At 38.9% G+C, this 27,715-nt stretch overlaps 1 protein-coding gene across 2 annotated transcripts in view; it reads right to left on the bottom strand.

Annotated features, from left to right (window-relative positions):
- The window catches only part of SASH1 (SAM and SH3 domain containing 1), a gene marked incomplete at its 5' end in the record, with an annotated part of 629,783 nt that extends 602,407 nt beyond the window's left edge, over positions 1-27,376 (bottom strand). For both annotated transcript variants that reach the window (XM_081314824.1, XM_081314825.1), the window contains one exon: positions 26,879-27,376. In XM_081314824.1, coding sequence (XP_081170950.1) covers positions 26,879-27,376 — 498 coding nt within the window. The remainder of the gene's footprint in view (positions 1-26,878) is intronic.
- Positions 27,377-27,715: the final 339 nt, after the last annotated feature.

The following is a 27,715-nucleotide window of genomic DNA, read 5'->3' as shown; positions in this document are numbered from 1 at the left end:
ATAACCAAGAAGCCTACTTTGTTACTCATGTTACTGATACTGATGAACCTTTTTTTCTTTAACGCTGCCACATTCTTAATGTTGTCCCCAAGACAGTTAAGTTTATTTAAAGCTGGGCATACTTGAACCTTCACTGGCTCAGTGACATACCTGAATGACTTTTAAATAACATTACTTGTATTCAATTTCAAATGGACTTCACAGATGTCTACAGTATCTGCAGATTATTTTCAGTATGTGGGCACTTGGTTTGTAGTAAAAACAAATGGAAAGGAATAAGCACGCATGGTAAAAAAAAGTAATTAGTCAAATAATCAATTATTTTAAAAAAAGAGTAGTTTCATCTTGCTTAAATGAGACTTGTAATTACAACTACTCTTGAAGAACAGAGAAGATCAAATTCCTAAAAATTTAACAGCAACACTTCTTTCTTTTCTAATTAAAGAGGACTGCACACCTTGAGACATCATTAATTTTCTGAATCCTTTCTGCCTTGAGTTTAAAGCCAAGAATTTGCACTGACAGAAATCTTGTTTGCCTTTTTGATGACTTCTGCTAGGAGCAGTTGTCTGAACTTGATAAGTATGAATTCTTGGTAGTCCTTCATCCAGCACCATCTTCTGGAAAGAGCCATCCAAGGAAGAAAAAAACAGCAAAGTTTTGCAATTTGAAAACCTCAAGATGGTGGTCATAATCCTCCTCCCTGCAGATTCATTCTTCTTGGATGACTGGAACAAGATGCTGGGTAAGATTTGTGGTTTCTTCCCATGTTTAGATCTGTCTACTCATGAAAAACAATAACAGCAAGACAGGCCTAAGCTTAGCAAATGGAGCTCTGAGTACAGATGTCAATTAATGAAAAGGACATATTGATTTTAAAACGTTCTTGCTGAATTGGAGAATTGAACAAAAATGGGAACAAAGTAGTTAATTCTTTTCTGATTGGAATCAGAAAAATTGCTTCTAATAGACAATCCTGGTTTTAGCTAGCGAGTCACAAGATATGCCTAGAATGCCATAAACAATGATTTCTACAGGTTATTTAACATAATACAATCCATTCAATTTTATGGTTGCTCAGAATGAGCACAGAAGGGTGTAAATATGCAAAGTAGATACAATCAATCACTCTTTAATTCTACGTGTTCCAAATGCATTATCAACTTTTTAAAGAGTCATGTGTAAAACATACTGTGTTAAGTTTTAAACACCATTGATTTCATTCTGATCCCAAGGCAAAACACCATAAGATGCTTTCAACTTCCCATTAAATATTCAATTGTTTTTTAAAAATGTAGTTGTTTGTGCTATTGTGTTTTAAAGTGAGAAGTTAGATGACAATTTCAGTATATGGACATTATAATATATAAGCATGTAAAACTATCCTTACTCCTTTCTTGTCCTTTTTCTTCTGTCTCCATACTAAAAGGATCATACCCATTTCAAATAAAACCCTGGAATGAATAAATCATAGATACTACAGTCTGGCTTTTTCCTACATCTGCTAGAAATTAATCTTTATTCTGAAATAATTTTGTTTTGAATGGAATATCTTACCTTCTATGTTACAATATAAAAGCCAGACATTTTTTTCACATGGAGCTAAAGAGTTCTTTAACTAAACTAGACTTCGGGCTATTATTTTTCCATTTCACTATAATACCTCCTATCTCAAACTGCTGCTTTAGAGTCTATATGTATCTGTGGTCATATGAAAATGACTTTTAAAGCAGCCATCCAGGTTTTACAAAAGAGGTGGCTGTTTTAACATTTTGAAGTCCTTTATCCTCTCTAACATGCCCTACAAAATACATCTTTTAAATGCTTACCACACATCTACTCATTAACTTGCAATGTGCAAACTATCAAATTGTTTCCAACTTTGCAAGCTTCAACACTCAAATGAGTTTCTTGACTTGACACTATTTTTAAAAAGACAATAAAGATATAAAGATGTTTGCACCAAATTATTTCTCCATGTGTTTTATTTATTTTAGTGGAAGTATTAAACAATATTTATAAACAGAGGCATAAAATCAAAATGACACAAAGTAGTGGGTTAGGACGCTGAGCTTGTCGATCAGAAGATCGGCAGTTTGGCGGGTCGAATCACGAGTGCCGCGTAACAGAATGAGCGCCTGTTACTCATCCCAGCTTCTGCCAACCTAGCAGTTCGAAAGCACGTAAAAATGCAAGTAGAAAAATAGGGACCACTACGGTGGGAAGGTAACAGTGTTCCGTGCACCTTTGGCGTCTAGTCATGCCGGCATGACCATGGAGACATCCTCAGACAAACGCTGGCTCTTCGGCTTTGAAACGGAGATGAGCACCGGCCCCTAGAGTTGGAAACGAATAGCACGCATGTGCGGGGGAACCTTTACCTTATAAAACCCTAGTGAGACCACACCTGGAATACTGCAACCAATTTTAGTCACCATACTACAAAAAAGATGGAGTCCTTGGAAAAAGTTCAGAGAAGGGGAACTAAGATGATCCAAGGCCTGAAAACCAAAACATATGAAGAACAGCCCAACAGGGCTTGGGTTTGGCTAGTCTAAAGAAAAGAAGGACTAGGGTAACATGATAACAGTATTCCAGTATTTGAGAGGCTGTGACAAAGAAGAAGGGGTCAAATTATTCTCCAAAGCACCAGAGGGCAGGACAAGAAACAATGGTTGGAAACTGATCAAAGAGAGAAGCAACCTGGAATTAAGGAGAAAGTTCCTAACAATGAGGACAATTAACTTGTGGAACAGCTTGCCTTCAGAAATCATGGGCACTCCATCACTGGAGGTTTTTAAGAAGAGACTGGAGAGTCATTTGTCTGAAATGGTATAGATTCTCCTACATGAGCGGGGGGCTGGACTAGAAGTCCTCCAAGGTCCCTTCCACCTCTATTCTATTCTATTCTATTCTATTCTATTCTATTCTATTCTATTCTATTCTATTCTATTCTATTCTATTCTATCCACTTGTAGATTGTTACTTTTAAAATATATTTTTCAAATCTTTTTCAAACTTTTTGTAAGTAACAATGGGATGTATTAACAAATAAAATCATGTATTTAAGAAACCAAAGTAACACATTATTTTCATACCGATCACAGTTAAAAAGGAAAGCACCCTTTCCCCCCCCCCCCCCACTGTCTTCAAATAGTCCAACCTTGCACTCCTGGAATTTGGGCAGATAACCTAATAGGAAAGATTATATTGCAAACGAATGTGATTCTATGTCTTAAAGCAAAATTATATATTTTATAATTACTGTATCGTTAGAAAGACTGGAAAGAAAAATGTAAGAGGAGAATCCTTTCTATGACCAGAATAGAAAAAAAACAGCAGAATTCAATATTCCTAAAATTACTTTAATCTGAAGTCAGAAAGTCAGTGAAGAAACATATTGTTACTTACAATTTTTTAATTGTATGCCACCCATTCACATTTGTGAGATAGGTGGCTATATAAATATGAGGAATGACTGAATGAACAAACGAGTATGTTCACCAGGAAATCCTATTTTTATATATATATTCTCAACACACTGAATATACCTGTGTGGATGTTAACTTAATGCATAATTTGTTACTGAAATGGCTTTATTAATATGATTAATATGATTTTGGAAACATTAAGGTGATATAGGAATCAGAAAGTGATACTGTATTATAAAAAATATGAACCAGCAATTAAAAGGTTTCATCTGAAACTATTACCTGTCACGACAACCAATATAAAACTTGGAGAGGATCAAGAGAATATCTTTGCTGGTGAAAATGGGGGACAATTTTGTTATTTGTTTGTGCATGTATTTTTTTGAATAAAATATTTCCCAAGTTGATCAAATCAGATTTTCAATGTCCAATGAAAAGAGTACTTAAGAGATCACAAAGAGTTAACTAACACCATAGCACAGAGGGCAAATTACTATTTTGCAATATATGCATGAATTTCATATTGAATTAGACTGAGTTAAATACAAATGCCATCCAAAAAGGTTTTGCTTATTCATTAGGTAAATATGGAGGTTGGGGAAATAGATATGTATATGGAATTGGTACGATCTCATAAGTATAAATAATTTACCACTTAGTACACAGCTTACTGCTGAGCCTTTTATTTTTAAATTGTAATTGTATATCTTTCCATGATATTCTTGAAAGCAGTGCTTCATGAAAGTCAGGTTACCATTTTAAAACTCATATATCATTAAATCAAATGTACCTTAGTTTGGTCAGCCTATATTGCCAAGTTGTTTTTTCCTCTATAGGCAGAAAAGACATCATCAATTCTCAGGGCCAGCAAAGGATTTATTTGTTTGTTTGTTTGCCTTTACTATTTTTACAAATAACTCTAGGCGGTGAACATATCCAACACACCTAACTCAAGGTGACAAAACTTATCCAACACACCTTCCTCTTCCTATCTTCCCCACAACAGCAACCCTGTGAGGTGAGTTGGGGTGAGAGAAAGTGACTGGCCCAAAGTCACCCAGCTGGCTTTCATGGCTAAGGCTGTACTTGAGCTCATGGCATCTCGCTTTCTAGCGTGATGTCTTAACCACTAGACCTAACTGGTTCAATCAAAATCTATTGACTAAGAACAGTGTAAGGACAATACCTAGAAAAGTGGTAGCGAACCTATGGGTTGCATGCCAGAGGCGGCACTCAGAGCCCTCTCTCTGGGCATGAGTTGCTGCCAGCAGCTCACACAGGTCCATTAGGCCATCACCGCCTGGAGTGGCAGCCCCGCCCAGCACCAAGGAGGCAAAGCGGCCTGCTACGAAGCTCAAGTAGAGGTAGTAGAGCACGCCCACGCCCAGCAAGCCAAAGGCCACCCAGGCCCAGCAGAGATGGGGGGAGGCACACAATCCCAGTTTGGACTGGGGGGCCATGGCGCCGATGGGGATCTGGCTTTCCCTGATCGGGGTGGCCTTTGGGTTGCTGAGTGGGTCTGCCACTCCAGGCGGCAGTGGCGGCCTAATGGACCTATGTGAGCTGCTGGTAGTGGCGGCCTGAGGCAGAGCCAAGGTCCGTCAGGTGCTTGAGGGGAACAGGGTCCACATGCGGGCCAAGGGCAAGATCTACAGGGGCACCAAGGAGATGGCCAGCAGCGACCTGCTCTCCAACCACAAGAAAAAACAGATGGGACGGAGTAGGTGCACTTGGCAGTCTGCATCACATGCCTCCCCATTCCCCTACTCCATCTGCTGCTGGAGGACTGGCCTGGTATTGGCAGCAGGCTGCAGAGCCCCAGAGTGCGCCAGTCAAAGGGCCAGCAGACTGTGGCTTCTGAGGGACACTGTCAACCCCCATGTACTCACTGGCCTCTGTGTGCAGGGGCTGATGGTGTCAGGCAGCAGTCACCTTAGCCCCTGCCTCACCATGCCCCACAGCAATGGTACCCCTGCCTTGCCCCCTGCCTCACCCCACAGGATAAGCTCCTGCCTACCGCCCAACCCGCCAGAGATCCCCTGGACCTCCCCCAACCCTGCCCAGCCCCCACAGGCATTCCCCCACAAGCAACATTGAGGTGGCCACATCCACCTCAACCACACCCAGCCAGTGGGCCACACCCAGCCAGTGGGCCACACCCACCCAGTGGGCCACGCCCACAGTGGGCCATGCCTCCTGTCTCCCTGAGGGCACCACAATGCTGATGCAGCCCTGGCACTTTGTGATAAATGGATTTCGGGTTGCGGTTTGGGCACTTGGTCTCTAAAAGGTTCGCCATCACTGATCTAGAATTTAATCCCTGGATCTGGTACATACAGACACACACGAATGGTTTATTTCCTGTATTCTGCAAATATTCTGCATATATTGTATATTCTTTCATGTTTAAAATAAACCAACTTCTGTAGCTCAGTTAAGTGTGTGAAGCTTCTGCTCTAACTAGTTAGTAAAGGAGGGGTTGAATTTCTAAAGAGTGAAGATTTATTGCTGGTTTGAAATTTGAAGGTAATCACTTGACTATTAGCCCTTAGGAAATATTTTTCATAATTTATAATGAGCAAAATTATTTTAATTTACTTTTAAAGAAGGTAAGACAGATAATTATCCTTTTAATACTAGGTATATTAACTGATTATGCAGGTCTTCCAAGTGCCAGGACACAGTCTATTAGTACTGATGCTTCAATAATCCTGATTGCTCGTCATCTCTTAGATAAAATTTGATCTTCTTCCATATAATAATATTTGTGCTATAGTTAATATAAACCTTCTCTAGCCTGCATTTTATAAAATAATGGGTTTTCAGTGTGCTGCTATATAATTTCAACACTTAAATAATACAGGCTCTGCTAATTGGGATTGTAGGGACCTGCAATCAACACACTGAAGGGCAGAAAGTTTGAGAAGTGGCTATTCAAAGACCAATTTCTTACAGTATTATTGCAACTAAGAATGTCCAATTTTTCTTCATCAAGCTTACAAAGATGGACAGTTTTTAGATAAAGTTAAAGTGCAAGAATTGTGTCTGAAGGAGCATGGCACAAATATCTGCTATTACAGCTTCCATGGTTTGTACTGTGAAGGCCTGCCAAATAACAGCAAAATACTTCATTCCTGCTTATGGTTGAAAACATATACAGAATAAGTCATTTTGAAATATAATTCATTGTACAATCATTTTATGCAAGCAACCAAAATAACACTGGAAAGATATTTGGAGTGCAAGAGATATTCATAATGAAAAGAGCATCAAAATGCTCTTGTGATGGAAATGATTACTGCAGGGATCTTAACAGTGCAAATAGAAGAGGTGAGAATACACTTTACAGTATAATAGAAGGGATTCTAAAATCCCATCTCTTCACTTTAACTTTCAATTAATTAAAAAAAGGAGCTGCAAAGGGATACACGTGTATTCTTTAATAAACAAGATTGTAATTAACATAACATCAATTTCAAATTTATTATTATCTACCAAAGAATAAATAATATAGCTTTATAATGTGTGGCTCATAGATTTTAAATTACTTGGCTATAACTAATAAGTAGCCTAGTATCAAGAATACAACCTTATACGGTATTTTTGGAATGTAAATAATCAATTTTAATACATATGCAACAGAAAATCTTTATAATTACTGTGTGCATTTTGAATAACTTTTATGGTTACTGCTCAAGAACCACTAAAAATCCAAAATACTGCACTGCACAGGATATTAAGCTAGAATTATGATGCATTACAAGCTTTAATTGAAATACATAAATTTCTACCCCAGCATTCAAAGTTATTTTGACACTGAGAATTATTGTCATGCAGAAATGACTTTGAAAACATTTACTTTATCTTCCAAAGTGATTAGGGCAGCAAGACCTTGATTCTACTTCAATACTTGATAAGCTGCAATTGCACAGACAACGCTAATAATTTAGTTTAAGCTTTATGTTTAACATGAGTGAGAACAGACAATCAGAAGCAATGCAGGTATAACTCCAATTCAAAGATTCATGACTGTACCCCTCTGACTGTATTTTAAAAAAAGGACATGAAAGATTTTAAAAATAAAAACTCAATGCAACTTCAATAAATTATTTAGTGACAGCTATCTTTTAATAGTTAAGCAATCATACCTTATGACAAAATATGACAGATAATTAGAAATGTGAAAATCAGTTTGCTGGTTCAGACAGGAAGGCGGTGCAGAGTGGTGAGGATGGCTGAAAAGATCATTGGCAGTTCCCTCCCTCCCATCCAGGACATAGCACAGAAGTGTTGCCTGAGCAGGGTCCGTAAGATTATCTGGGACACTACTCATCCTCTTCACAACCTGTATCCGTAGAAGAACATCCAGATTCAGCCATAGTTTCATTCCATACAGCATTAACCTTGTGAACTCTCAAGCTTCCTCCTTCCGTTATATATTCAAGATGGACAGTATTTAATATTTTATTGTTATGTATATGTAGGGGTGTGGGTCTATACATATGTTTTATGTAGTATGGTTTAGGTGTGTGTCATGTATGTGTTCCACTTTGAAAGCTTGCAACTAAATTTCATTTTTTATGTGTGCTGTTGTGCCCACTGTTAAGTATTGTGGGTAGACTGATCAGGAACAGATGACACGACACCGAGTCAGTGCTCAGGTTTATTGTGGATGGAACCGGCAGTCTCAACACCTCAGCTCCTTTAAATACTGTTGCCGGCAAGCCGGCGACCAATCCATATCCTAAGTGTCCCGCCAGAATGGCCTGACCAATAGGACGGGAGTTACGACGCCACCTGTTGTTGCCGGGTGTTACACAGCTGATGCCCAGCTGAGCTGTCTGTTTAACAATTAACACTCAATATATAACATTCCCTTCCCCCCCCAACAAGAACAAATAACAATAATAATAACTCTTCTTCTTTCCCTTGTGGATGACCTATGACCTTACGAAATCCTGCAGATATGCTGGGGGCTTGCGGATTCTGTTTGAGCGTCTTAACGGCAACTCTGCCCCGTCTGGAGACTGGCTAAGTTCTTCCCCGCTATCCCCTGGTCTGGGATCGGGGTTCCACAGCTGTTCCCCCGGGTTCTGAGATGCCTCACTAGTCTCTGGTCTATCCCTGGTACGTGCAGTTGGCATATATACTTGTGAGGGCCTTTCAGGTGTTACTGTGTTTTCAGGGCCTAATGTTGACTCTCTGATGTTGGCCTCACCCTCGTGCTGGTTTTCTGGGGCCCGTTTCCGTAACTGGTCTAAGTGTCTTCTAAACTGTCGGGCCCCTTCCCCCTCAATAACATATGACAATGGCCCAGTTTTATCAATCACCACCCCTTGAACCCAAAAGTCCCCTGCGGCGTAATTTCTGGCCCACACACGGTTCCCCACTGTCAACTCCTTCACGGTCGTGCGCTGCTCCACTTCTGCCGCCACACGGTCAGGGTGCAGTCTGTCCAGTTTAGTAATGAGGCGTCGGCCCCAACGCAGTTCAGCTGGGCTTTTGCCGGAGGTAGTGGATGGAGTGGTATGTTGACTCAATAGGAATTGTGCCAGTCTTTGATGCCAGTCTCCGGTGATAATTCGTTTCAGGGCATCTTTTGTTGACCTTACCATGCGTTCTGCAAGGCCGTTAGTCTCCGGGTGGAAGGGGGCAGATGTGATGTGCTTAATCAAGTTGGCTCTGTTGAAAGCCTGAAAATCAGTAGATGTAAATTGTGGGCCGTTGTCTGACACAATGACATCAGGTAGGCCATGTGTTGCAAAGAGCCCCCGCAGCACCTGCACAGTTTTGGACGTGGTCATGCTAGAAGTTGGTTGCCATTTATACACTGGGTGGTGTGGTTGCTCGGGCCTGGTTTTTTGGCACTGATAGCACCTCGCAACCTGCCATTCAATTTCTTTGTCGAGACCGGGCCACCAAACATAGCTGCGGGCCAGGGCTTTCATTCTAACAATGCCTGGGTGCCCTTCATGTAATGCCTGTAATACCTTAATTCTCAGTTTGTCAGGGACTATAACCCTACTTCCCCATAGTAGACATCCTGTGAAGATAGTTCATTTCTTCGGGTAAAGTATGGTTGAAAGTCCTTTCCTGGGCTCTGTGCCTGCCAGCCTGAGGCTACCCATGCTGATACCCTGCTTAAGATTTTATCGCTAGCTGTGCTGCTTGCTATATCCTTGGCTTGGAGGGGGGAGTCAGGGAGCTCCTGAATGATAATGAGGTTACAGGCCGGGGCAGGGTCTGGCTCGACAATGGACAGGGGCAGCCTGCTTAGTGCGTCCGCGTGTCCCATGTCTTTTCCAGGTTTATATTTCAAGTCATAAGAGTAGGCAGACAGGAAGACGGACCAACGTAAGACTCTGGGGGATAGTATCTGAGGTGTTATTTTGTTGGTTGTGAATAACCCCAACAGGGGTTTGTGATCAGTGAAGATGACGAATTTCCTACCATACAGGTAGTCGTGGAACTTCCTAACCCCTGCCACGAGGGCTAACGCCTCCTTATCTATCTGCGCATAGTTCCTCTCTGCTGGTGTAAGTGTCCTGGAGTAAAAGGCAATTGGCTTTTGCTCCCCTGTGTCTTCTAAGTGACTGAGTACCGCGCCCACACCATAAGGAGAGGCATCGCATGCAAGGCATACAGGTTTTCCTTCGACAAAGTGAGTGACAGCTGAATTTCTAGAGAGCAAGTGTTTTAGGGTTTTGAAACTATTGTCATGTTTTGTGGACCATTTCCAGGGGGCGTTTTTGTCTAGCAGCCTATGCAGAGGTTCTGCAATAGTTGCCTTATGGGGTAAGAATGAATGGTAGAAATTAATCAAGCCTAAGAATGCATGTAATTCCGCCTTATTTTTAGGAGTAGGAGCCAATTTAATAGCTCTTACTTTCGAGTCAGTGGGGTGGATGCCATGCGCATCTATCCTAAACCCTAAAAATTCGGTTGACTTTACCCCAATACAGCACTTGTCTATCTGTAGTTTCAAACCGGCAGTCCTGAATCTGCTAAGTACTGCTCTCAGCCTGTCAGCCAACTGTGTCTCCGATTCCCCGGCGATCAGCACATCGTCAAAATACAGGCAGACACCAGGGATACCTTTCAGTGTTTTTTCCATAATTTCCTGGAAAATCCCCGGAGCTACAGCGATTCCAAATTGCAAACGATTTACGTGAAAGGCTCCCTTGTGTGTGACAATTGTTTGAATTTCAGCTGTTTCGCGGGAAACCGGAAGTTGCTGATACGCCTGCGCCAAGTCGAGCTTGGCAAAGATGGCACCGGACTATATTGCTGTGAGGACGTGTTTCACCGAGGGGACCAGGTAAGCATGCGGATTCAAGGCCCGGTTTACCGAGGCCTTATAATCCCCACAAATTCTTATTTTACCGTTCGGTTTTAGGGGGGTGACAATAGGAGTTTCCCATTCCCCCCCTACGGGTTCCAGAATTCCCTGCCTTACTAATTTATCTAACTCGCTTTCAACTTTCTCTTTTAAAGCGAACGGGACCCTCCTAGCTTTAATTCTAATGGGCAGGACTTCTGGATTGAGTCTCAATTTTACTGGGGGCCCGGTGTATTTTCCCAACCCCCCCGAACACGTCTGTAAACTCGCTACAGACGGAATCTAGGTTATTAAATTGGACGCTGTTTATTCCCCCTAGCCAAATGCCCAGGACCTCAAACCAATCTAAGCCCACTAGGTTAGTCCTTTTTCCCTCGGCGATTAGAATTTCAAGCTGACCCTGGAATCCCTTATATTTGACAAACACAGTGGCTTGTCCTCTTAGTTTAATCGGGGAACGTTGGAAATCCGTTAGTTTAATTTTGGTGGGTCTTATGCCAATCCGCTGCCTCCTCTTAGAACAAATTAAAGACAGGGTCTCAGATGAAATTAAGGAAACTGGCAAGCCAGAATCCATTTCCATTTGGAAAGGGATTCCCTCTATACTAATAGTGATTTGGATTTTTGGTTTGAGCGGGGGGTGGATCGCTGACTGGCATGCCACTTCCAAATTTTCTATGATCTGGGGTGCCCGGGTCCCTGGGGTTTCAAAGGGGGTACTGGTACCTGTAGGCTGCTCGTCGATGTTGTTTACGTTGTCGCGGTTTCAGGCTCAGCAGACTGTATGTGGCCGGTCTTACCACATGCATGGCATTTGGCTCTGCGGAACCAGCAGGATGCTCTGGGGTGATTGCCCCCGCAGCTGGCACAATTTTGGCTGTTCCCATTTGCATTGCGGCTTGGGACTCTCGAGTTTCTGTTGGCCCCTACTGGCTTCTTTTGCGTCTGGATGTGGTCACGTCAGTTCTTGAACTTCTCCAGCCTCTGTAGAATAGCGTCGATTTCTGTTTCGTTGGCCTGATCCCCTTCTCCGCTGTCTGCAGCGTTCTCCTGATTTACGGAGCCGTTCGGGTTTTTGTTTTGTCTGAGCGCGTTCTTTTCGTTGATCGCCTCCTGAGCCATAATTTCGTTGATTACCTCTGACAGGCTCAGGGTTGGTTTTGCGATTATTTTTTGCTGGAGGTGATCGTCACTCAGGCCGAACACAATTCAGTCCCGAATCCGATCTTCCAGGTCGGGGAATCTGTACATTCGGGCGGCTTGTCGCACGGCAGCCACGAAATCCATCGCCGATTCACCTGGAAGTTGATTCCGCTGGATGAATCGGAGTCGCCAGTAGATTTCAGACTTCTTAGGCATGAAGTGTTGGCTCAATTTGCTGACAAGGTCAGAGTAGGGTAGTGCCGTGACAGGATCTGGGATGCATAGCCCGACAGCTACATTGTACACAGCTGGCCCGCTGATGCATAGCAGCGCCGCTGCCTTCGCTTTATCTTCTGTGATTTTGTTTACGAAGAGATACCCCTCGACTTGTCCCAAGTGGGACTCCCATTGTCCCGGGTGACGGACATCAAACTCGCGGACGTGTCCGATTTGGGTCATTCTGTCCTGGTCCGGTTACTGCTCTTTGCTGGAAAGGAATTTAGTCGGGAGAGTTTTCGCTTCCCTCCTTTCCCGCGTTCGCTCGTGCTTCAGCTCTAGTGACTCAGCTAGCGCTTCAGCTCTACACGCAGTATCCCACCTTCGTCGCCACTGTTAAGTATTGTGGGTAGACTGATCAGGAACAGATGACACGACACCGAGTCAGTGCTCAGGTTTATTGTGGATGGAACCGGCAGTGTCTCCACAGCTGAGCTCCTTTAAATACTGTTGCTGGCAAGCCGGCGACCAATCCACATCCTAAAAGTGTCCCGCCAGAATGGCCTGACCAATAGGACGGGAGTTACGATGCCACCTGTTGTTGCTGGGTGTTACACAGCTGATGCCCAGCCGAGCTGTCTAACAATTAACACTCAATATATAACACCCACAGTAAAAAAATGACAATAAAGGTTATCTTATCTAGTTTTTAGGGACACAGTGGCTCAGTGGGTTAGGACGCTGAGCTTGTCGATCAGAAGATCGGCAGTTTGGCGGGTTGAATCCCGAGTGCCGCGTAACAGAGTGAGCACCTGTTACTCGTCCCAGCTTCTGCCAACTTAGCAGTTTGAAAGCACGTAAAAATGCAAGTAGAAAAATAGGGACCACTACGGTGGGAAGGTAACAGTGTTCCGTGCGCCTTTGGCATCTAGTCATGCCGGCCACATGACCACGGAGACGTCCTCGGACAAGCGCTGGCTCTTCGGCTTTGAAATGGAGATGAGCACCGGACCCTAGAATCGGAAACGACTAGCACGCATGTGCGGGGGAACCTTTACCTTTATCTAGTTTTTACCACTTGCTTTCATTAGTTTTTCCTGAAGTACATGGCACAGTACTAATTTTAAAAGTGATATTTGTTTTCACTGCTGGTACATAAAACTTACCCATTTTTTTCAAGATCTGTTTGTATTCTTGAGGGCAAAAAAAGCTGTTATGAACTACATTTTTCTGAAGTAGAAGCAAACTTCACTGTCCATGCTTTGCATAATAAAAGAGGAAACTCCTCTCTCCACCACATAACTTCATCAAGTGGTTTTAAAAAGAGACCCACAATTCTAATTTTTCCTTTGCTAGCCCAGAGCAGAGCAGGCTAGTAGATTTTATGAGCTTTCCTATGCTGACATTGATTTATAAAAGGGCTGGGAGGCAGATGCTTGATACTTAACATTTGTCTGTGAATAAATAGGCTTTGGTTGAAACGTTTGTTGCAAACCGGAGTCTCTTTTTCTGTGCTAAAGAGCTTCATTTAAACAAAATCTGGCAGGCTTCTGCTTCATACACTATACCACAATCTTAATGTGGTAAAAATGCAAGCCTCTATGAAAACTAGAACAGATTTACTGTGCCATTTGAAGCTTTAAATTTCACAAGAAGAAACATGTCACCTGCTTCAGGCACAGAAAACTAATAAGCTGAACCAGGAATGACATTCTTCTTTCCCAACTTAAGGAAAGTATCAGAAGAAAAAGATACCCAGTGGCAGAAAATGGTCAGGATAATAACTACCAGTTTTTATTAAGATTTTTTTCAGTTATTTTACATACTCCCTCAATTATTTAATTACTTTATTCCTCATTCTCTTTATAACTGGGACCAAAACCAGAAATATAACAGCAAAATGCTGGTAAACAGGACCAAAGTTTCATATTACAGAATTCCTCCAAATATAATTAGAGAAGAATTTAAAAAGACAAGTTGTTGAACAAAATGAGACTTTTTATCAGAAGTAAAAAATACTTATCACAATCTATTTTCAAATGTAATTCTTATTCATATTAGTTTAGTTGATTATTCAGTCAATTCCTCCATCATGAGATTTGCTGATAGTGCTTTGTATATATAGGACTTGAAAGTAGAATACTATTCAAACAAAATTCTTCTTATAGAATTGGATTTCTCCTAGCCTCTTCACTCCTTCACTTTTCCAAATCTAAAAAAAGAAAATGTTGGTGGACGTCCAGAGGGTGTATAAGAGTACTGATGTAGATGGGTATGTGAAAGTACATACAATGTTATTAAATGCAGTCAATAGTATTTTAGAGTCTATTCCAAATGCATTTTGCAACTTCATATAACATTCATTTACAATTAAATGAATGAAGATGAAGTGGTTCTCTCCTTTATGAGATGATAATTAAGTAGGAAAACATTATAATGGTCAGTCTAGAAACAGGTGACAATGCCATTAATATAAAAAATGCAAAGTTTTGAATTGTCTTATTTAATCTTTTATATATTTGTATAATTGGAGGTATTGTGAAACTATAAGATAGGATAATATAATAAAAAGATACTCTGGTCAAGCATTTTTCGTTCTTTTCACATTTCTAAAACATTTTGTATTTACATTTTATTTTTATATAAACTTGTTCTGCATTTTCTTTGCCTCTTTTAATGTCAACTTTCTTTTTCTTTTGAATACATTCTTTGCATCTTTTTTTCCATATGTACATTAGAAAGCACTTATCCTTCAATCACTAATTTCTTACATGCCTTTTTTCATCCGTTTTTTTTTCATTTTATCATTCCATCAAGCTTTCTTTTTCATACTTCACATTGGTATAAGACTGTACACAACTGTGGTGTTCTGTAACTTAAAGCTTTTTCTTTATGTTCCAAGCAACTTTTGCATTCTTTCTTATAGGTCTTTCCATTTCATTCTGTCGGGAGAATAATTTATCTCCTCATATTTTTAAATGTACTGAATTTAAATGGTATTGCAGCTGAGTTTGTTTACTGTACTGTATTTTACTATTTTTCTTGATTAAATAACAAGGAAGAACTTTCTAAAGGAGTTTTCTTAGAATATATCAATGCTCTAATTGTAGGCTACTGCAAAGCCCATGGAACTGAAATACAACAATATGAAAACTTTTATGGTTGTCACTAATATTGGCAATTCAGTTAATCATATTACTCTAACATAATAACTAATTAATATATATAGTACGAGTCTGCTTTCGACTGTCACTCCAATTCTCATGCTCCAATTCCAGTGAAGTTCATTCCAAATGGAATTCTGTCCTTTCCCACCAATAAAGCTCTTATTACGAATAGAAACAGCAACTTTGTGGAAGGATGGTATGTGTAACACTTGGGAAAAATGTTTAGAAATCCTTTTGATCCATCATACTTTACATGCATTCATATATTTAACACGTTTAATTAATCTTTCATCAAAGACATTGCAGTATAAGGAACATATTGTGATTTATATTTTCTTTATCTTTCTTACGTATTGTAATCTGTAACCTTGCTTAGTTTGGGGTGCTACAGAAAAGAACCCAGTGATTACTGCACTTTGTACATGTCAATAAAGTACTGTTTACTTTGTTGCATCTATCCCCAATAGTATTGATCTCTCATTTAAAAAGAACATTTATTTATTTATTTATTTATTTTATTACATTTATATACCGCCCTTTCCCGAAGGACTCAGGGCGGTTTACAGGGTGATTAAAAAACCAAAATACAAAAGTTAAAAACAAATTTTAAAAGAAATTATATGTGTCCCTGTCTAAATAAAACCCCAGTTAAAATAAGATTAATCCTCAGCCTGGGCCAGAGAGCTCGAAGAGCCAGGTCTTCAGGCCCCGGCGGAATGAACGGAGGTCGGGGGCAGTCCTCAGCTCCACTGGCAGCTGGTTTCCAAAGGGCAGGCGCCCCCACTGAGAAGGCCCTATCCCTGGGTGTTACCCGCCGGCAATCTCTTACCGGTGGCACCCTGAGAAGACCCTCCCTGTGGGAGCGCACTGGACGAAGGGAACTTGATGCCGGCAGCAGGTGTTCCCTCATTTTTTCCTACCACGGATTTTTTTTGTCATATTTCCAACAATACTCTGTACAGGTAGACTTTGACTTACAACAGTTCATTTAGTGACCATTCAGTTACAATGGCACTGAAAAAAGTGACTTATGATTGTTTTTCACACTTATGACCATTATAGCATCCCCATGGTCATGTGATCAAAATTCAAAACCTTGGCAAATGATTCATATTTATGTCGGTTGCAGTGTCTCGGGGTCATGTGATCACCTTTTGTAACCTTCTGATAAGCAAAGTCAACAGGGAAGCCAGATTTGCTTAATAATTGTGTTACTAACTTAATAACTGCGGTGATTCACTTAACAACTGTGTCAGAAAAGTTCATAAAATGGGGCAAAACTCACTTAACAACTGCCTCACTTGGCAACTGAAATTTTGGGCTCAATTGTGGACATGTCGAGGATTACTTGTATTATCTTCTAGTTATAGAACAGATAGTGAAGATGGTTTATTATAATGCATAGTATACTATATATAAAGTAATTATATGAGTTTACAGGATTTATCAGATATGACACTAAAGTTCCAGCCTATTGGTAGAGAAGGAGATCCTTATTGCATAACTGTGATAAACATAGTACAGTAATGTTTTAATAAATAGGATCCTCAAACTTCAACCAGTATATTTGTCAAATTATCAGAAATTGTGTATTTATCCTAACACTAACCCTAATTTTGCATCACTTAGTTGCAATTTTAGGGAAAAAAACTACCTACTGTAATTAAATTGAACAGCCCAAAAGTCCAAAAGCTTACATCTTGCACATTCAGATAAGAATATATATTTATTTATTTTATTTATTTTAATTCCATTTATATCCCGCCCTTCTCCGAAGACTCAGGGCGGCTTACAAGCTTAGCAGTAGCCTTCATTCTATGTATATGCCTGCTTGTTAGGGCTTTCACACACACACCCCAAACGGCATTATTACAAAGTCAGCTTAATTGCCCCCAACAAATATCATATAATAATCATTTTTGCTCAGAGCATATAGATAACATAGAAATTTGAATGACATTGTTACCACACTTTAAAAATAATTAATTTAAGGATACAATATATTTCAATAACATATATGAAAAGGGAGTTTCACTTTAAATTTGAATACTTTCCCTATTGATACAATAGTGAATGAGTGTTATTTCAGATTCATGGTATGCCCTGTTTCATAAATCTCCTCCTTTTTTGAGGCATTTCCCTTGGAGAACTATTAAACAATCCATAGACTGAAGATGTATGAATCCCTCACACCCTATACATCAAAATTTGAGACTCTTAAAGTTTCACAAGAAAATCCTTACATTAACCTATCTAAATACTGGGTATAAAATTGGTTGCTTTTTTTAATGATTACTCTTTTAAAAATTGTAAAAAGATGATACAGGATATCAATGTAGAATCCAATGTACAATCTAAGGTAGCTGTGATTACTAACAAATGTGCAAAGTTCTCAGTGACAGAATCAATTTATTAACAGATGTGAAATGATCAAATGTTAAAAAGATGTAGTCAATCATATAAGATGAACAGCAATCATTCTCATTAGAACGTCACTCCAAATACTGGGTACAGAAATAAATATACTATATAGGTTTTATCTGACTCCCACTAAACTATACAGCATATACCAATTTAAATCTGTGATATGAAGGATATGAAGGAGCATGCCAATTTCCATTCAGCTGGGGAAATAAATCAGATATTGTGATGAATAGGAATCTTCTTTCAAAATTCTTTTTCATTAAAATTAATATTCAAGTGTAAAATTTAAAAACTCTGAAAGAATTGAAATAGAGAAAGAAGACAAAATTAGGGCTGTTTTTTTTTAAATGATTGTGCACTCTTGAAAATATCCTCTCCGCATCCTCAGCAGTGAAGTAGATAAAGAGAGTTTATAATTTTGAAATAAAATTGAGCAGCTGTCAAATGATACTAGGTTTCATTTATACCAATAAATATTGTTCAAAATAAATAATGTAAGTATAAATATCATGTATATATTGGGATAATAAGTAAATCTTTATAGAGGATCCATTTTCTCCAATGAATTTTGGTTCACAAGATACATCTTGGGCTCCATGATAATTCATGTTTTAATGCTTAAATAACAAAGTATTCAATGGAAATACTTCCTAAATTATAGGGGAAAACATTAATCCAATTCTAAAATAATATTGAAAAGTATCAAATCTAACTTTAAAATATACAGTCATATGTACAATTTCAAAAAAAGTAATTGCTCAGCTATAGATAAGATAGATAAAAGATAAAAGAACCTTTATTGTCATTTTTTACCGTGGGCACACTGGCACACATTAAAAATGAAATTGTGTTGCCTCCTCTCAAAACATAACACACATATCAACATGCTGTATACAACTTATGCATGTATACCTACACCCTTAAATATAAATACATATAAATATTAATCACTGTCCATTTTGAATACATAGCGGAAAGAGGAAACTTGAGAGTTCACAAGAATAATACTATAAGGAACAAAACTGTGACAGAATCTGGATATTCTGCTTCAGATACCAAGATGCCTCCTCCCAGAAGGTAGGAAGGAAAACAGGGTGTGAAGAGGATGACCCAGACAATCCTGTGGACCCTGCTCAAGCAACGCCTATATGCTATGTCCTGGATAGAAGGGAGTGAACTGCCAATAATGTTTTCTGCCATTCTCATCACTCTCTGCACTGCCCTCCTGTCTGAAGCTTCCGAACCAGACAATGATGCTTCCGAACCAGACAGTAATGCAATATGACAAATTGCTCTTGATCGTCCCTCTGTAGAAAGTGGTAAGGACAGGGGAAGGAAGATATACTTGTCTCATGTGACGCAGAAAATGCAGGTGCTGTTATGCCCACTTCACCAATGTCTCACTGTTGAGTGACCAAGCCAGCCTACTCATTAACTGCATACCCAGGAATTTGATGCGGATAACGATCTCCACAGGTGAATCATTAATACACAGAGGAGCGTGACTGTGCCTGCCTTTTCTGAAATCAACAGTGATCTCTTTAGTTTTCCCAACATTTAAAACTAGGCTGGTTTTTTTACACCAGTTCACAAAACCCTCTATCTCTTTGTGGTTAGCACCCTCATTATCATCTTGAATAAGGCCCACTACTGTTGTATCGTCTGCATACTTCACAATATGGATGGTGGCAAACCTTGCACAACAGTCATGGGTCAACAGGGTGAACAGAAACAGACTTAGGACACAGCCCTGAGGAGAACCTGTGCTCAAGAAAATGGTGTTAGAAATATTCGTCCCAACTCTCACATACTGGGGCCTATCAATAAGAAAATCAAGAATCCAGTTGCACAAAGGAGTATTAAAGCCTAAAAGGCCCAGTTTGTCTACTAGATACTGAAGAATGATTGTATTAAATGCTGAACTGAAGTCGACAAACAGCATTCGCACATGAGTATTTCTTTCCTCTAAGTGCTTCAAGCTCAGATGGAGAACAGAAGAAATAGCATCCTCTGTAGAGGACAGTAAGCAAACTGAAGCGAGTCAAATGCTGGTGTCCTTTATCAGCCTCTCAAAACATTTCATAACGATGGTTGTAAGTGCAACCAGACCGTAATCATTGAGACCCATAATTGTAGACTTTTTTGGCACTGGCAAAATAATGGCCATCTTAAAACATGATGGGACCTCTGCCTGCTGCAGTGAAAGATTGAAAATATCTGTAAGAACGCAAGTCACCTCATCTGCACATTCCCTAAGAACACATCCAGGGATATTATACAGAGCAGTGTACTGAAGTCTATTTTATCTTAAGGAATGTGTATATTTTAACACTATGCAAGAAATAGTTTGGAGTCAAATAATTGAATGCATTGTTGACAGATGCTAGCTACATATCACAGCTTTTATTTCTAGACAAAAGAACATACCTATTATTCTATAAATGTAAGACAAATGAATTATGTAGACACTGTTAAAGTTTTTTGCAATTAATATTATAAAATTCACATAAAAATGCAGTAGAAAATTACACTGTATAGTGTGTGCTACTTTAACAACAATCATAGACATAATTTTATCCTCTGTATGAGTTTTCATTTTTATGTCTTAAAAGTTAGTACAATTTCCCTCTGTATTAGACAAGAACCACATACCAGCATTCATGAATAATGTTTGAACACAAGCAAATAGTATATTCCTGCATCACAAATCATTTTATTATGATTTTTAAAAATATGTTAAATTTTCCATACTTCTAAACTTTACTAAAAAATTTATTGAGATGGACACATTTAACACGTGCCTCTCTTACAGCAATGTTATTTTTGCTCATACAGTGTACAATTCTCACAGGGGGGGAATGAAATAAAGTTTCTCAAGAATGGATAAGGTCAGGTCAGGTCATTTATTTCAATTAGAAGCTCTAATTAAATTTCACTATATCAGATACTAATTAGTCTATATGTAAAATAAATAGAATGCCTAATTCCTCATGACATGTCCTATAGTTGTACAACCCATTTTTTTTGCATTAAGAAACTCCAACTCCATTCATTTTTAATAATTTGTTAGCCATTTTAACCATTCTTTATTACAATTAGTATTCATTAGCTGAATAAATTCCCGTCACTGCTGCTTTTTTACATAGTGTGGAATAGTGTGCTTTGAGCTACAATGAAACTGCATTCACCACATCTTGATGGTTGACTGGTAAAATTCATTTGTCAACCATGCCTACCTATATCTATCACTGTTATCTATTACATTTTTCACATAGGTTTTAGAAGCAAATATTTCTACTTACTTTACCTGAATATTTCTGAAACAGAAAGTTTATTTGTCTAATATGTGTTTGGAAATCTTTTGTACTTTACTCAAAGCAGAGCACAGCCATGAAAATTATTATATAAACAAACAGATGCCTGGCACAGATGCCTATTAGCATATGGCATCCAGAAGAAGAAAAACAATGCTTTAATTGTATTGATTCATTCCTGAAGCCATAATGCCTAATTAAATATTAACAATAAAGAAAACAAAAATAATAGTTGCAATCAAAAACCAGGGACACTATTTAGGCAAGAAAAACCAAATGTACAGGTATAGTATAGGGGGTACCTTGCTCAATAGTAGTAACTGTGAGAAGGATCTCGGAGTCCTAGTGGACAATCACTTAAATATGAGCCAGCACTGTGCTGCAGCTGCCAAAAATGCCAACACAGTGCTAGGCTGCATTAACAGAGAGATAGAATCAAGGTCACGCGAAGTATTAATACCACTTTAAAATGCCTTGGTAAGGCCACACTTGGAATACTACATCCAGTTTGGGTCACCACAAGGCAAAAAAGATATTGAGACTCTACAAAGACTACCGAGTAGAGCAACAAAGATGATTAGGGGACTGGCGGCTAAAACATATAAGGAACGGTTACTGGAATTGGGTATGTCTAGTTTAATGAAGAGAAGAATGAGGGGGGACATGATAGCAGTGTTCCAATATCTCACAGGCTAACACAAAGAAGCTATTTTCCAAAGCGCCTGAAGGCAGGACAAGAAGCAACGTATAGAAACTAACCAAGGAGAGAAGCAAACTAGAACTAAGGAGAAACTTCCTGACAGAACAATTAACCAGTGGAACAACCTGCCTCCAGAAGCGGTGAATGCTCCAACACTGGAAGTTTTTTAAGAAGAGACTGGAAAAGCCATTTGTCCGAAATGGTATAGGGTTTCCTGCCTGAGCAGGGGGTTGGACTAGATGACCTCCAAGGTCCTTTCCAACTTTATTATTATTATTATTATTATTATTATTATTATTATTATTATTATTATTATTATTATTATTATTATTAATTATAGTATTATTATTATTATTATTATTATTATTATTATTATTATTAAATTATTATTGTTGTTGTTATTATATCATTATTATAAATAGTTATATCAATGCACAGCTCTCCAGAGGAATTATTGAGTCTGTCATCTGTACTTTGATAGCTGCTTGGTTTGGTACAGCAACCAAACAGGATAGACAGACTCCAATGGAAAAAAAATAGAAAGAACAATTGCAACCAGCCTGCTTTCCAATGAAGACCTGTATATTGCACAGGCCCAAAGGAGGGCTGACAAAATATCTATAGACTCCTCTCATTCTGGACATGAACAACTCCTTCCCTCAGGACGCCACTATAGGGCACTGCATGCCAAAACAACTAGACACGGATACAGTTTTTTCCCCTCATGCCATCACTCAGCTGAACACTTAATCTTCACAGTATTGCTTTATGCCTAAGTATATTTACCTATGTTGAATGGTTCTGGTATTATTATTATTATTATTATTATTCTTTCTCATCTTCTCTACTACCCCCTCTTTTGGGTATCATATTATGATTATTATTACTCTGTTGCTTTGCAGGTACTTTGAATACCAGATTTTGTTATTACTTGAGATAAAGAAAACTTGGTCATTTAAAACTTGTAAGTATAAATACTAAAAGTTGAATTTAATTTAATTTAATTTAATTTAATAATTTAATTTGTATACCGCCCTTCTCCCAAAGGACTCAGGGCGGTGAACAGGGCAATACATAGTAAAAAACCGAATACAAAAATTAAAAGCAATTAAACCATTATGCCCATAATAATTAATACAAATTAAAATTAGAACTATTTATAAAAACCCAACCCCATCCCATCAGACCAGGCCAATTTGAATATTGATGGGAAATTAAAAATTGGGGAAAACAAATAAACAGGATATTGATTGTTTATAAAGATTGAATGTAAAAGTAATTAAGATACATAAGCTAAAATTTATTGATAAATGTAATAAATATGTTTTTATTTAATTGAGGTAATAAGAACTGTATTAGCTTAAATATGAGATAGTAGATATCAAGAGAAAAAGAGAGGAAATATTTGATGTTGAAATAGGGGAAATTTGGGTCATTAAATTTAAGACATTTGGAAACTAGTTGAAAATAAATGTTATATTGTATTATTAATTAGATGATGTAAGATGGTGGGAAATAGAATATACTCAAATAGATGTGTATTTTGAATAATAGACCTTGTTAAGAATTGTGATAAAGGAAACTTTGGTTACCCAAAATTTGGAAATTATAAATATCAAATGTTAAATTTAAATATTGATGGGGAAACTAAAAGTTGGGAAAAACTACCGGTAACTACAGGACATTGACTGTTTATAAAGATTGAATGTTAAAGTAACTAGGATATGTATAAGCTAAAAATTTATTGATAAATGTAACAATGCTATCTTAATGGATATAATAAGAATTGTATTAGTTTAAATATGAGACAGCAGATATTAAGGGAAAAGGAGAGGAAATATTTGATGTGATAGTTTGAGATTTGTACTAAAGACTTTTGTATGTTATTGAATTATTGATTAACCCAGCTGCCACGTTGCTTTTTAAATTCTTAAATGTAAAATTAGAAAATCAATAAAATATTTTAAAAAACCACAGAAACGTAGCCAAGCAGATATATGGATGCACCTTAAATGTCACGTTCCCCATGTCCTTTTCTGGCATGAACTATCGACTCAGTGTGACCAATTTGGCAGCTATTCTAAGAGTTCAAAAATGATGGGGAAAGGATAATGATCTCCAATAGTCACAGAGGTCAGGATCTTGTAACACAGCATCCTTTTTCTTAACAGCAGCAACAACTAATAGGGGAACTCTCAGAGCAAGAACAAGGACAGATCTAAATTGTCATCAGAAAATTCTTTTAGATAAGCCAACTCTGCTTGCAATGTTGGCATTTCACTGGAATCCGAGCTCCAGGAATAATGATTTTGATTACAGTCACAAAATCAGTCTGTGTCTATGTCCAATGCATGCCAAGTTTAAACTCCTTTCCAAACATACTCTGTATATTTGGCAATCTAATACTCTAGGGTTGGGAGGTGGGGTAGACAGACCCAGGGTTTTATAGTCCTCAGCCATTTTTCTCATGTCTTTTCAAATCACTGGATTCCTAGCTAAGCTCTGAAGATCAATTATCAGTTCTACATTTATACAACAGCTATTTTTCATGTAATTCATTTCAGCCTTAGGACATGGAAATCTGGCCTGCCTGAGATGTTTTACCTGGTGGCAGAACTGGGAGGATGGAAGTCCCATCTTGTCCTAATGCTGGATGGAACATCTAGTAGTGTTTTGAGATAGTACCACTATGTGTTGGCATCTGAAATAATGTACCAAGCACTAACTTGATTTTATTCAGCACTCGGTTAAGTGCTGAATGGTTAAGATTTACATGCTTTGTTGACATGCTGATGACTAATTAATGTCCCACTGTAACCATTATACTAAAATTTGTAATATGAGTTTTTTCTTCTAATACTTTTAAAAAAAATTTAACTGATGATTTTATATTCTTACCAATTCTGGGATATTTTTCATTAAAGATGAAAAGAGTATTAGGAATGTTTGTCATCTCGAGTTATTTATAAAGTAATAAAGGCAGGATAAAAATTAAATAAATAATTGACTACAAAAGGAAGTGATAAATGAATGTTTTTTTCAATTATTAGAAATATTAAATACAAAAATGTGAATCGCTATGGAACTTAAATAACAAAGGACATTTAGCTATTTTAGGTTCAGTTACATATTGTGTTACATGTACACCAATTATTCTTTATATTTATTTATATTATTCATCAGAATCATCATTAAAATAACTCTTTGCCAAGGTTGGACAGAGCATCTAACTACAAATTTTTAACTATTCTCCACAGGAAAATATAACATATTTTAAGGAAATATAAGCAACAATTCTTGCTGATTTTATAATATTTTTCATATACCTGTGTTTATCATAAAAAGAAATCAATATAAGAAATATTGATTGCAAAAATTAAAATGGAAGACATATTTATGTTGTCTCATTAGAAGGTATTACCAAGGCTTATATTTTATGTTTGTGCCTCTCAAAATAACTTCAGACTAAAGTATCAGTAGAAGAGCAGCTTTTCTATTTCTGGCTCAGGTTGCAAAACAGATCCATAGAAAAGTTCTATGACTAACACACAGGCAAACTGCTTCAAAAAATAATTCATTGTATGAGAATTTACACATCATATTTGCCAATTCATATTAGACATCTGGTACAATGAATATGGGTTGTTATTATTCTTTGGCCTATAAGGGAGTTGCTATAATCTGTCCAAAACTGAGGGAAAAGGAAACATTTTATTCATTTTTAATGCAGTAGTATACAATATTCTTATTTGTAGTCCTACTGTATTCCTATGGATCCCATGGCTGAGCTCTGTATGTGTGCGCCTGTGTATATTTTTACAATTATTTCTGAATTATTCTGACATACATTTCACAACTAACACAGTTCTTCCTCAACACCTTTTCATTTCATATCAGCTTATAGCATAGCATACCTCTATTTGACAGAGTGGCATTATGTTTCTTCCTTCAGATTTTTACTTCTATTCATTCATTTATTTGCATTTAGAACTGTTTTTTTCCTGCATGCTAGCTAGTCTTATCCATTATCCATGACAACTGTGAAATATGTTTTGTGAAAGCAATGCCCATCTGTGAGAAGCTTATAATATTAAAGATTTACATTAGATATACAAGATCGTGATAATGATTTTACCTGTCACTCACACAAACCAATTCTACAGTGAAAATAAATTAATCTGAAGTTCTCATGCGGTGCTTTTGGGTTTATTAAACATTCTGTAATTGTCCATTCCTTGTACAAAAACATGATTTTAAAAACATCTACACATCAAGGCAATTACTGAATTTAGTAAAAAGAAAACTTGCAGGTACATGACACTTCCTTAAAAATCTTCAGAGCTTGACACTGATTGTCAGTAGATAAGGTGCCTCTTTTAGATCACTTAACACAGGTGCTTTGTCCATAAAAGAACAAACTTGAATGATTACCTGCAATTTTGAATCATGTGCTTTCTTGCCAATCACTTTCACTGCAGTGCCACTTACTTGTGAATAAGCATGTACAGAAACCGGGTACAAGCTCCCAGTTTAAGAGGGACTGTAAACAAACCTGCACTATTCACCTTTTTCTCCTACTTCAATATTTCTTTGTTGAGTGTGCCAAGTTTCTTTCACACACCTCAACAAATATGTAATAAATAAATAAATAAATAAATAAATGTGTCCACCTTATGCTATAGCAATTCAGGTAACTCTTTTATGAAACACACTTTCCTCCCTCAAGAATCAAACTGAAGTATTAAAGAAACTATTGGCATCATCAAATCCCCACCGTCTTCCAAGGTAAGTGCAAGGTAATGAAACTGAACCATTATGAGACTTACGATGTCCACCTGTATTCATCATGCTTAACTACTTCCACGTGAGAAATGGATTGTACTGAAACTGGAACCCAACAATCAATCTTTTTAACTCCACATAGAAGAAAACGACTTCTCCGACCCCAACGCAAACCCCACAGCCTAAGTGCAAACAAACGTAGAGCAAATGAACTTTTCGCGAGAAAAGCGGGGGGGGGGGAGAGAAAAGTTCACTTTTTGCAGTGTGTTCTCCATCTAACGAGGAGAGCGAAGGAACTACAAGTAGCCACGACGGCGAGAAAAACCAGCAACGCCAACGGGATTTGAGGCGTAGCTCCTTACCTTGCTGGAATAGGGGGGCTTGCTGAGAGTGATCCCATCCCGGATGAGTTTATCCCTAATCATGATTTTCAGTCTGAGTTTGGGGTAAGTGATCAACTCCTCGGAGTTGAATTCCATGTTTTTTTGCGGCGCCCCCTTTTTCCCTCGAGGGTGACCCGGCGGGGGCTTCTGATGAGCCGGGTCCTTCCACGTCTTGGCTTCGCGCGGCTCCAGCAGGCGGCCGGTGTAGATGTCGGGTCCCGGCGAGCCCCGCCGAGGGGGCTGCGGCTCCAAGGTGAAGTAGAGGCCGGCGGTGGTCTCGTCTTCCTCCTTCAGCCTCCGCACGGCTTCGTGGAGACGCCGCCTGTGCTGTGGGCGCGACACCCCGATGGCATCCAGGTCCGGCTCCCCGATTTGCTTGCACACCTCCAAGTCGTCGTAGCCATTATCCACAAAAGACTCGGCGTACTGGGTGAGTTTCAGGGTCTTCAACCATTCGTAGACGACGTTGGCGCACATGTCGGAAAGCAGCCCGGGAGGCCGAAGGAGGCGCGAATGACAACTTTTGCAAAGCTTCGCAGCCCCGCCAGCGGCGGCGGCAAAGCCCAAGCCCGGGAGCCAAATCTGGAGGCGATAGGCATCAGCTGAGCGAAACGCCGAAACTCGCGTTCGGCGAAACACCCTCCCTGCCCGAGAACGAAGAGTCAATCCCGGCGGCTATGGGAGCGTTGAGTCTCAGGGGGCGCTAAGCACACCTAGCGGCGAGTCCCTCGCTCCTCAGTCATGGGCGTCCCCGGCTCTCAAAAAGGGGCTACGGCCTCCGTCCATTCCCCCCCACCCCACCCGCCCCGAGCTTCC

This window comes from Vipera berus (genome assembly GCF_964194415.1).
Source record: "Vipera berus genome assembly, chromosome: 1".
NCBI classification, from domain to species: Eukaryota; Metazoa; Chordata; class Lepidosauria; order Squamata; family Viperidae; genus Vipera; species Vipera berus.
The sequence above is the reverse complement of the archived record's forward strand: the minus strand, read 5'-3'. Positions and strand labels throughout refer to the sequence as shown.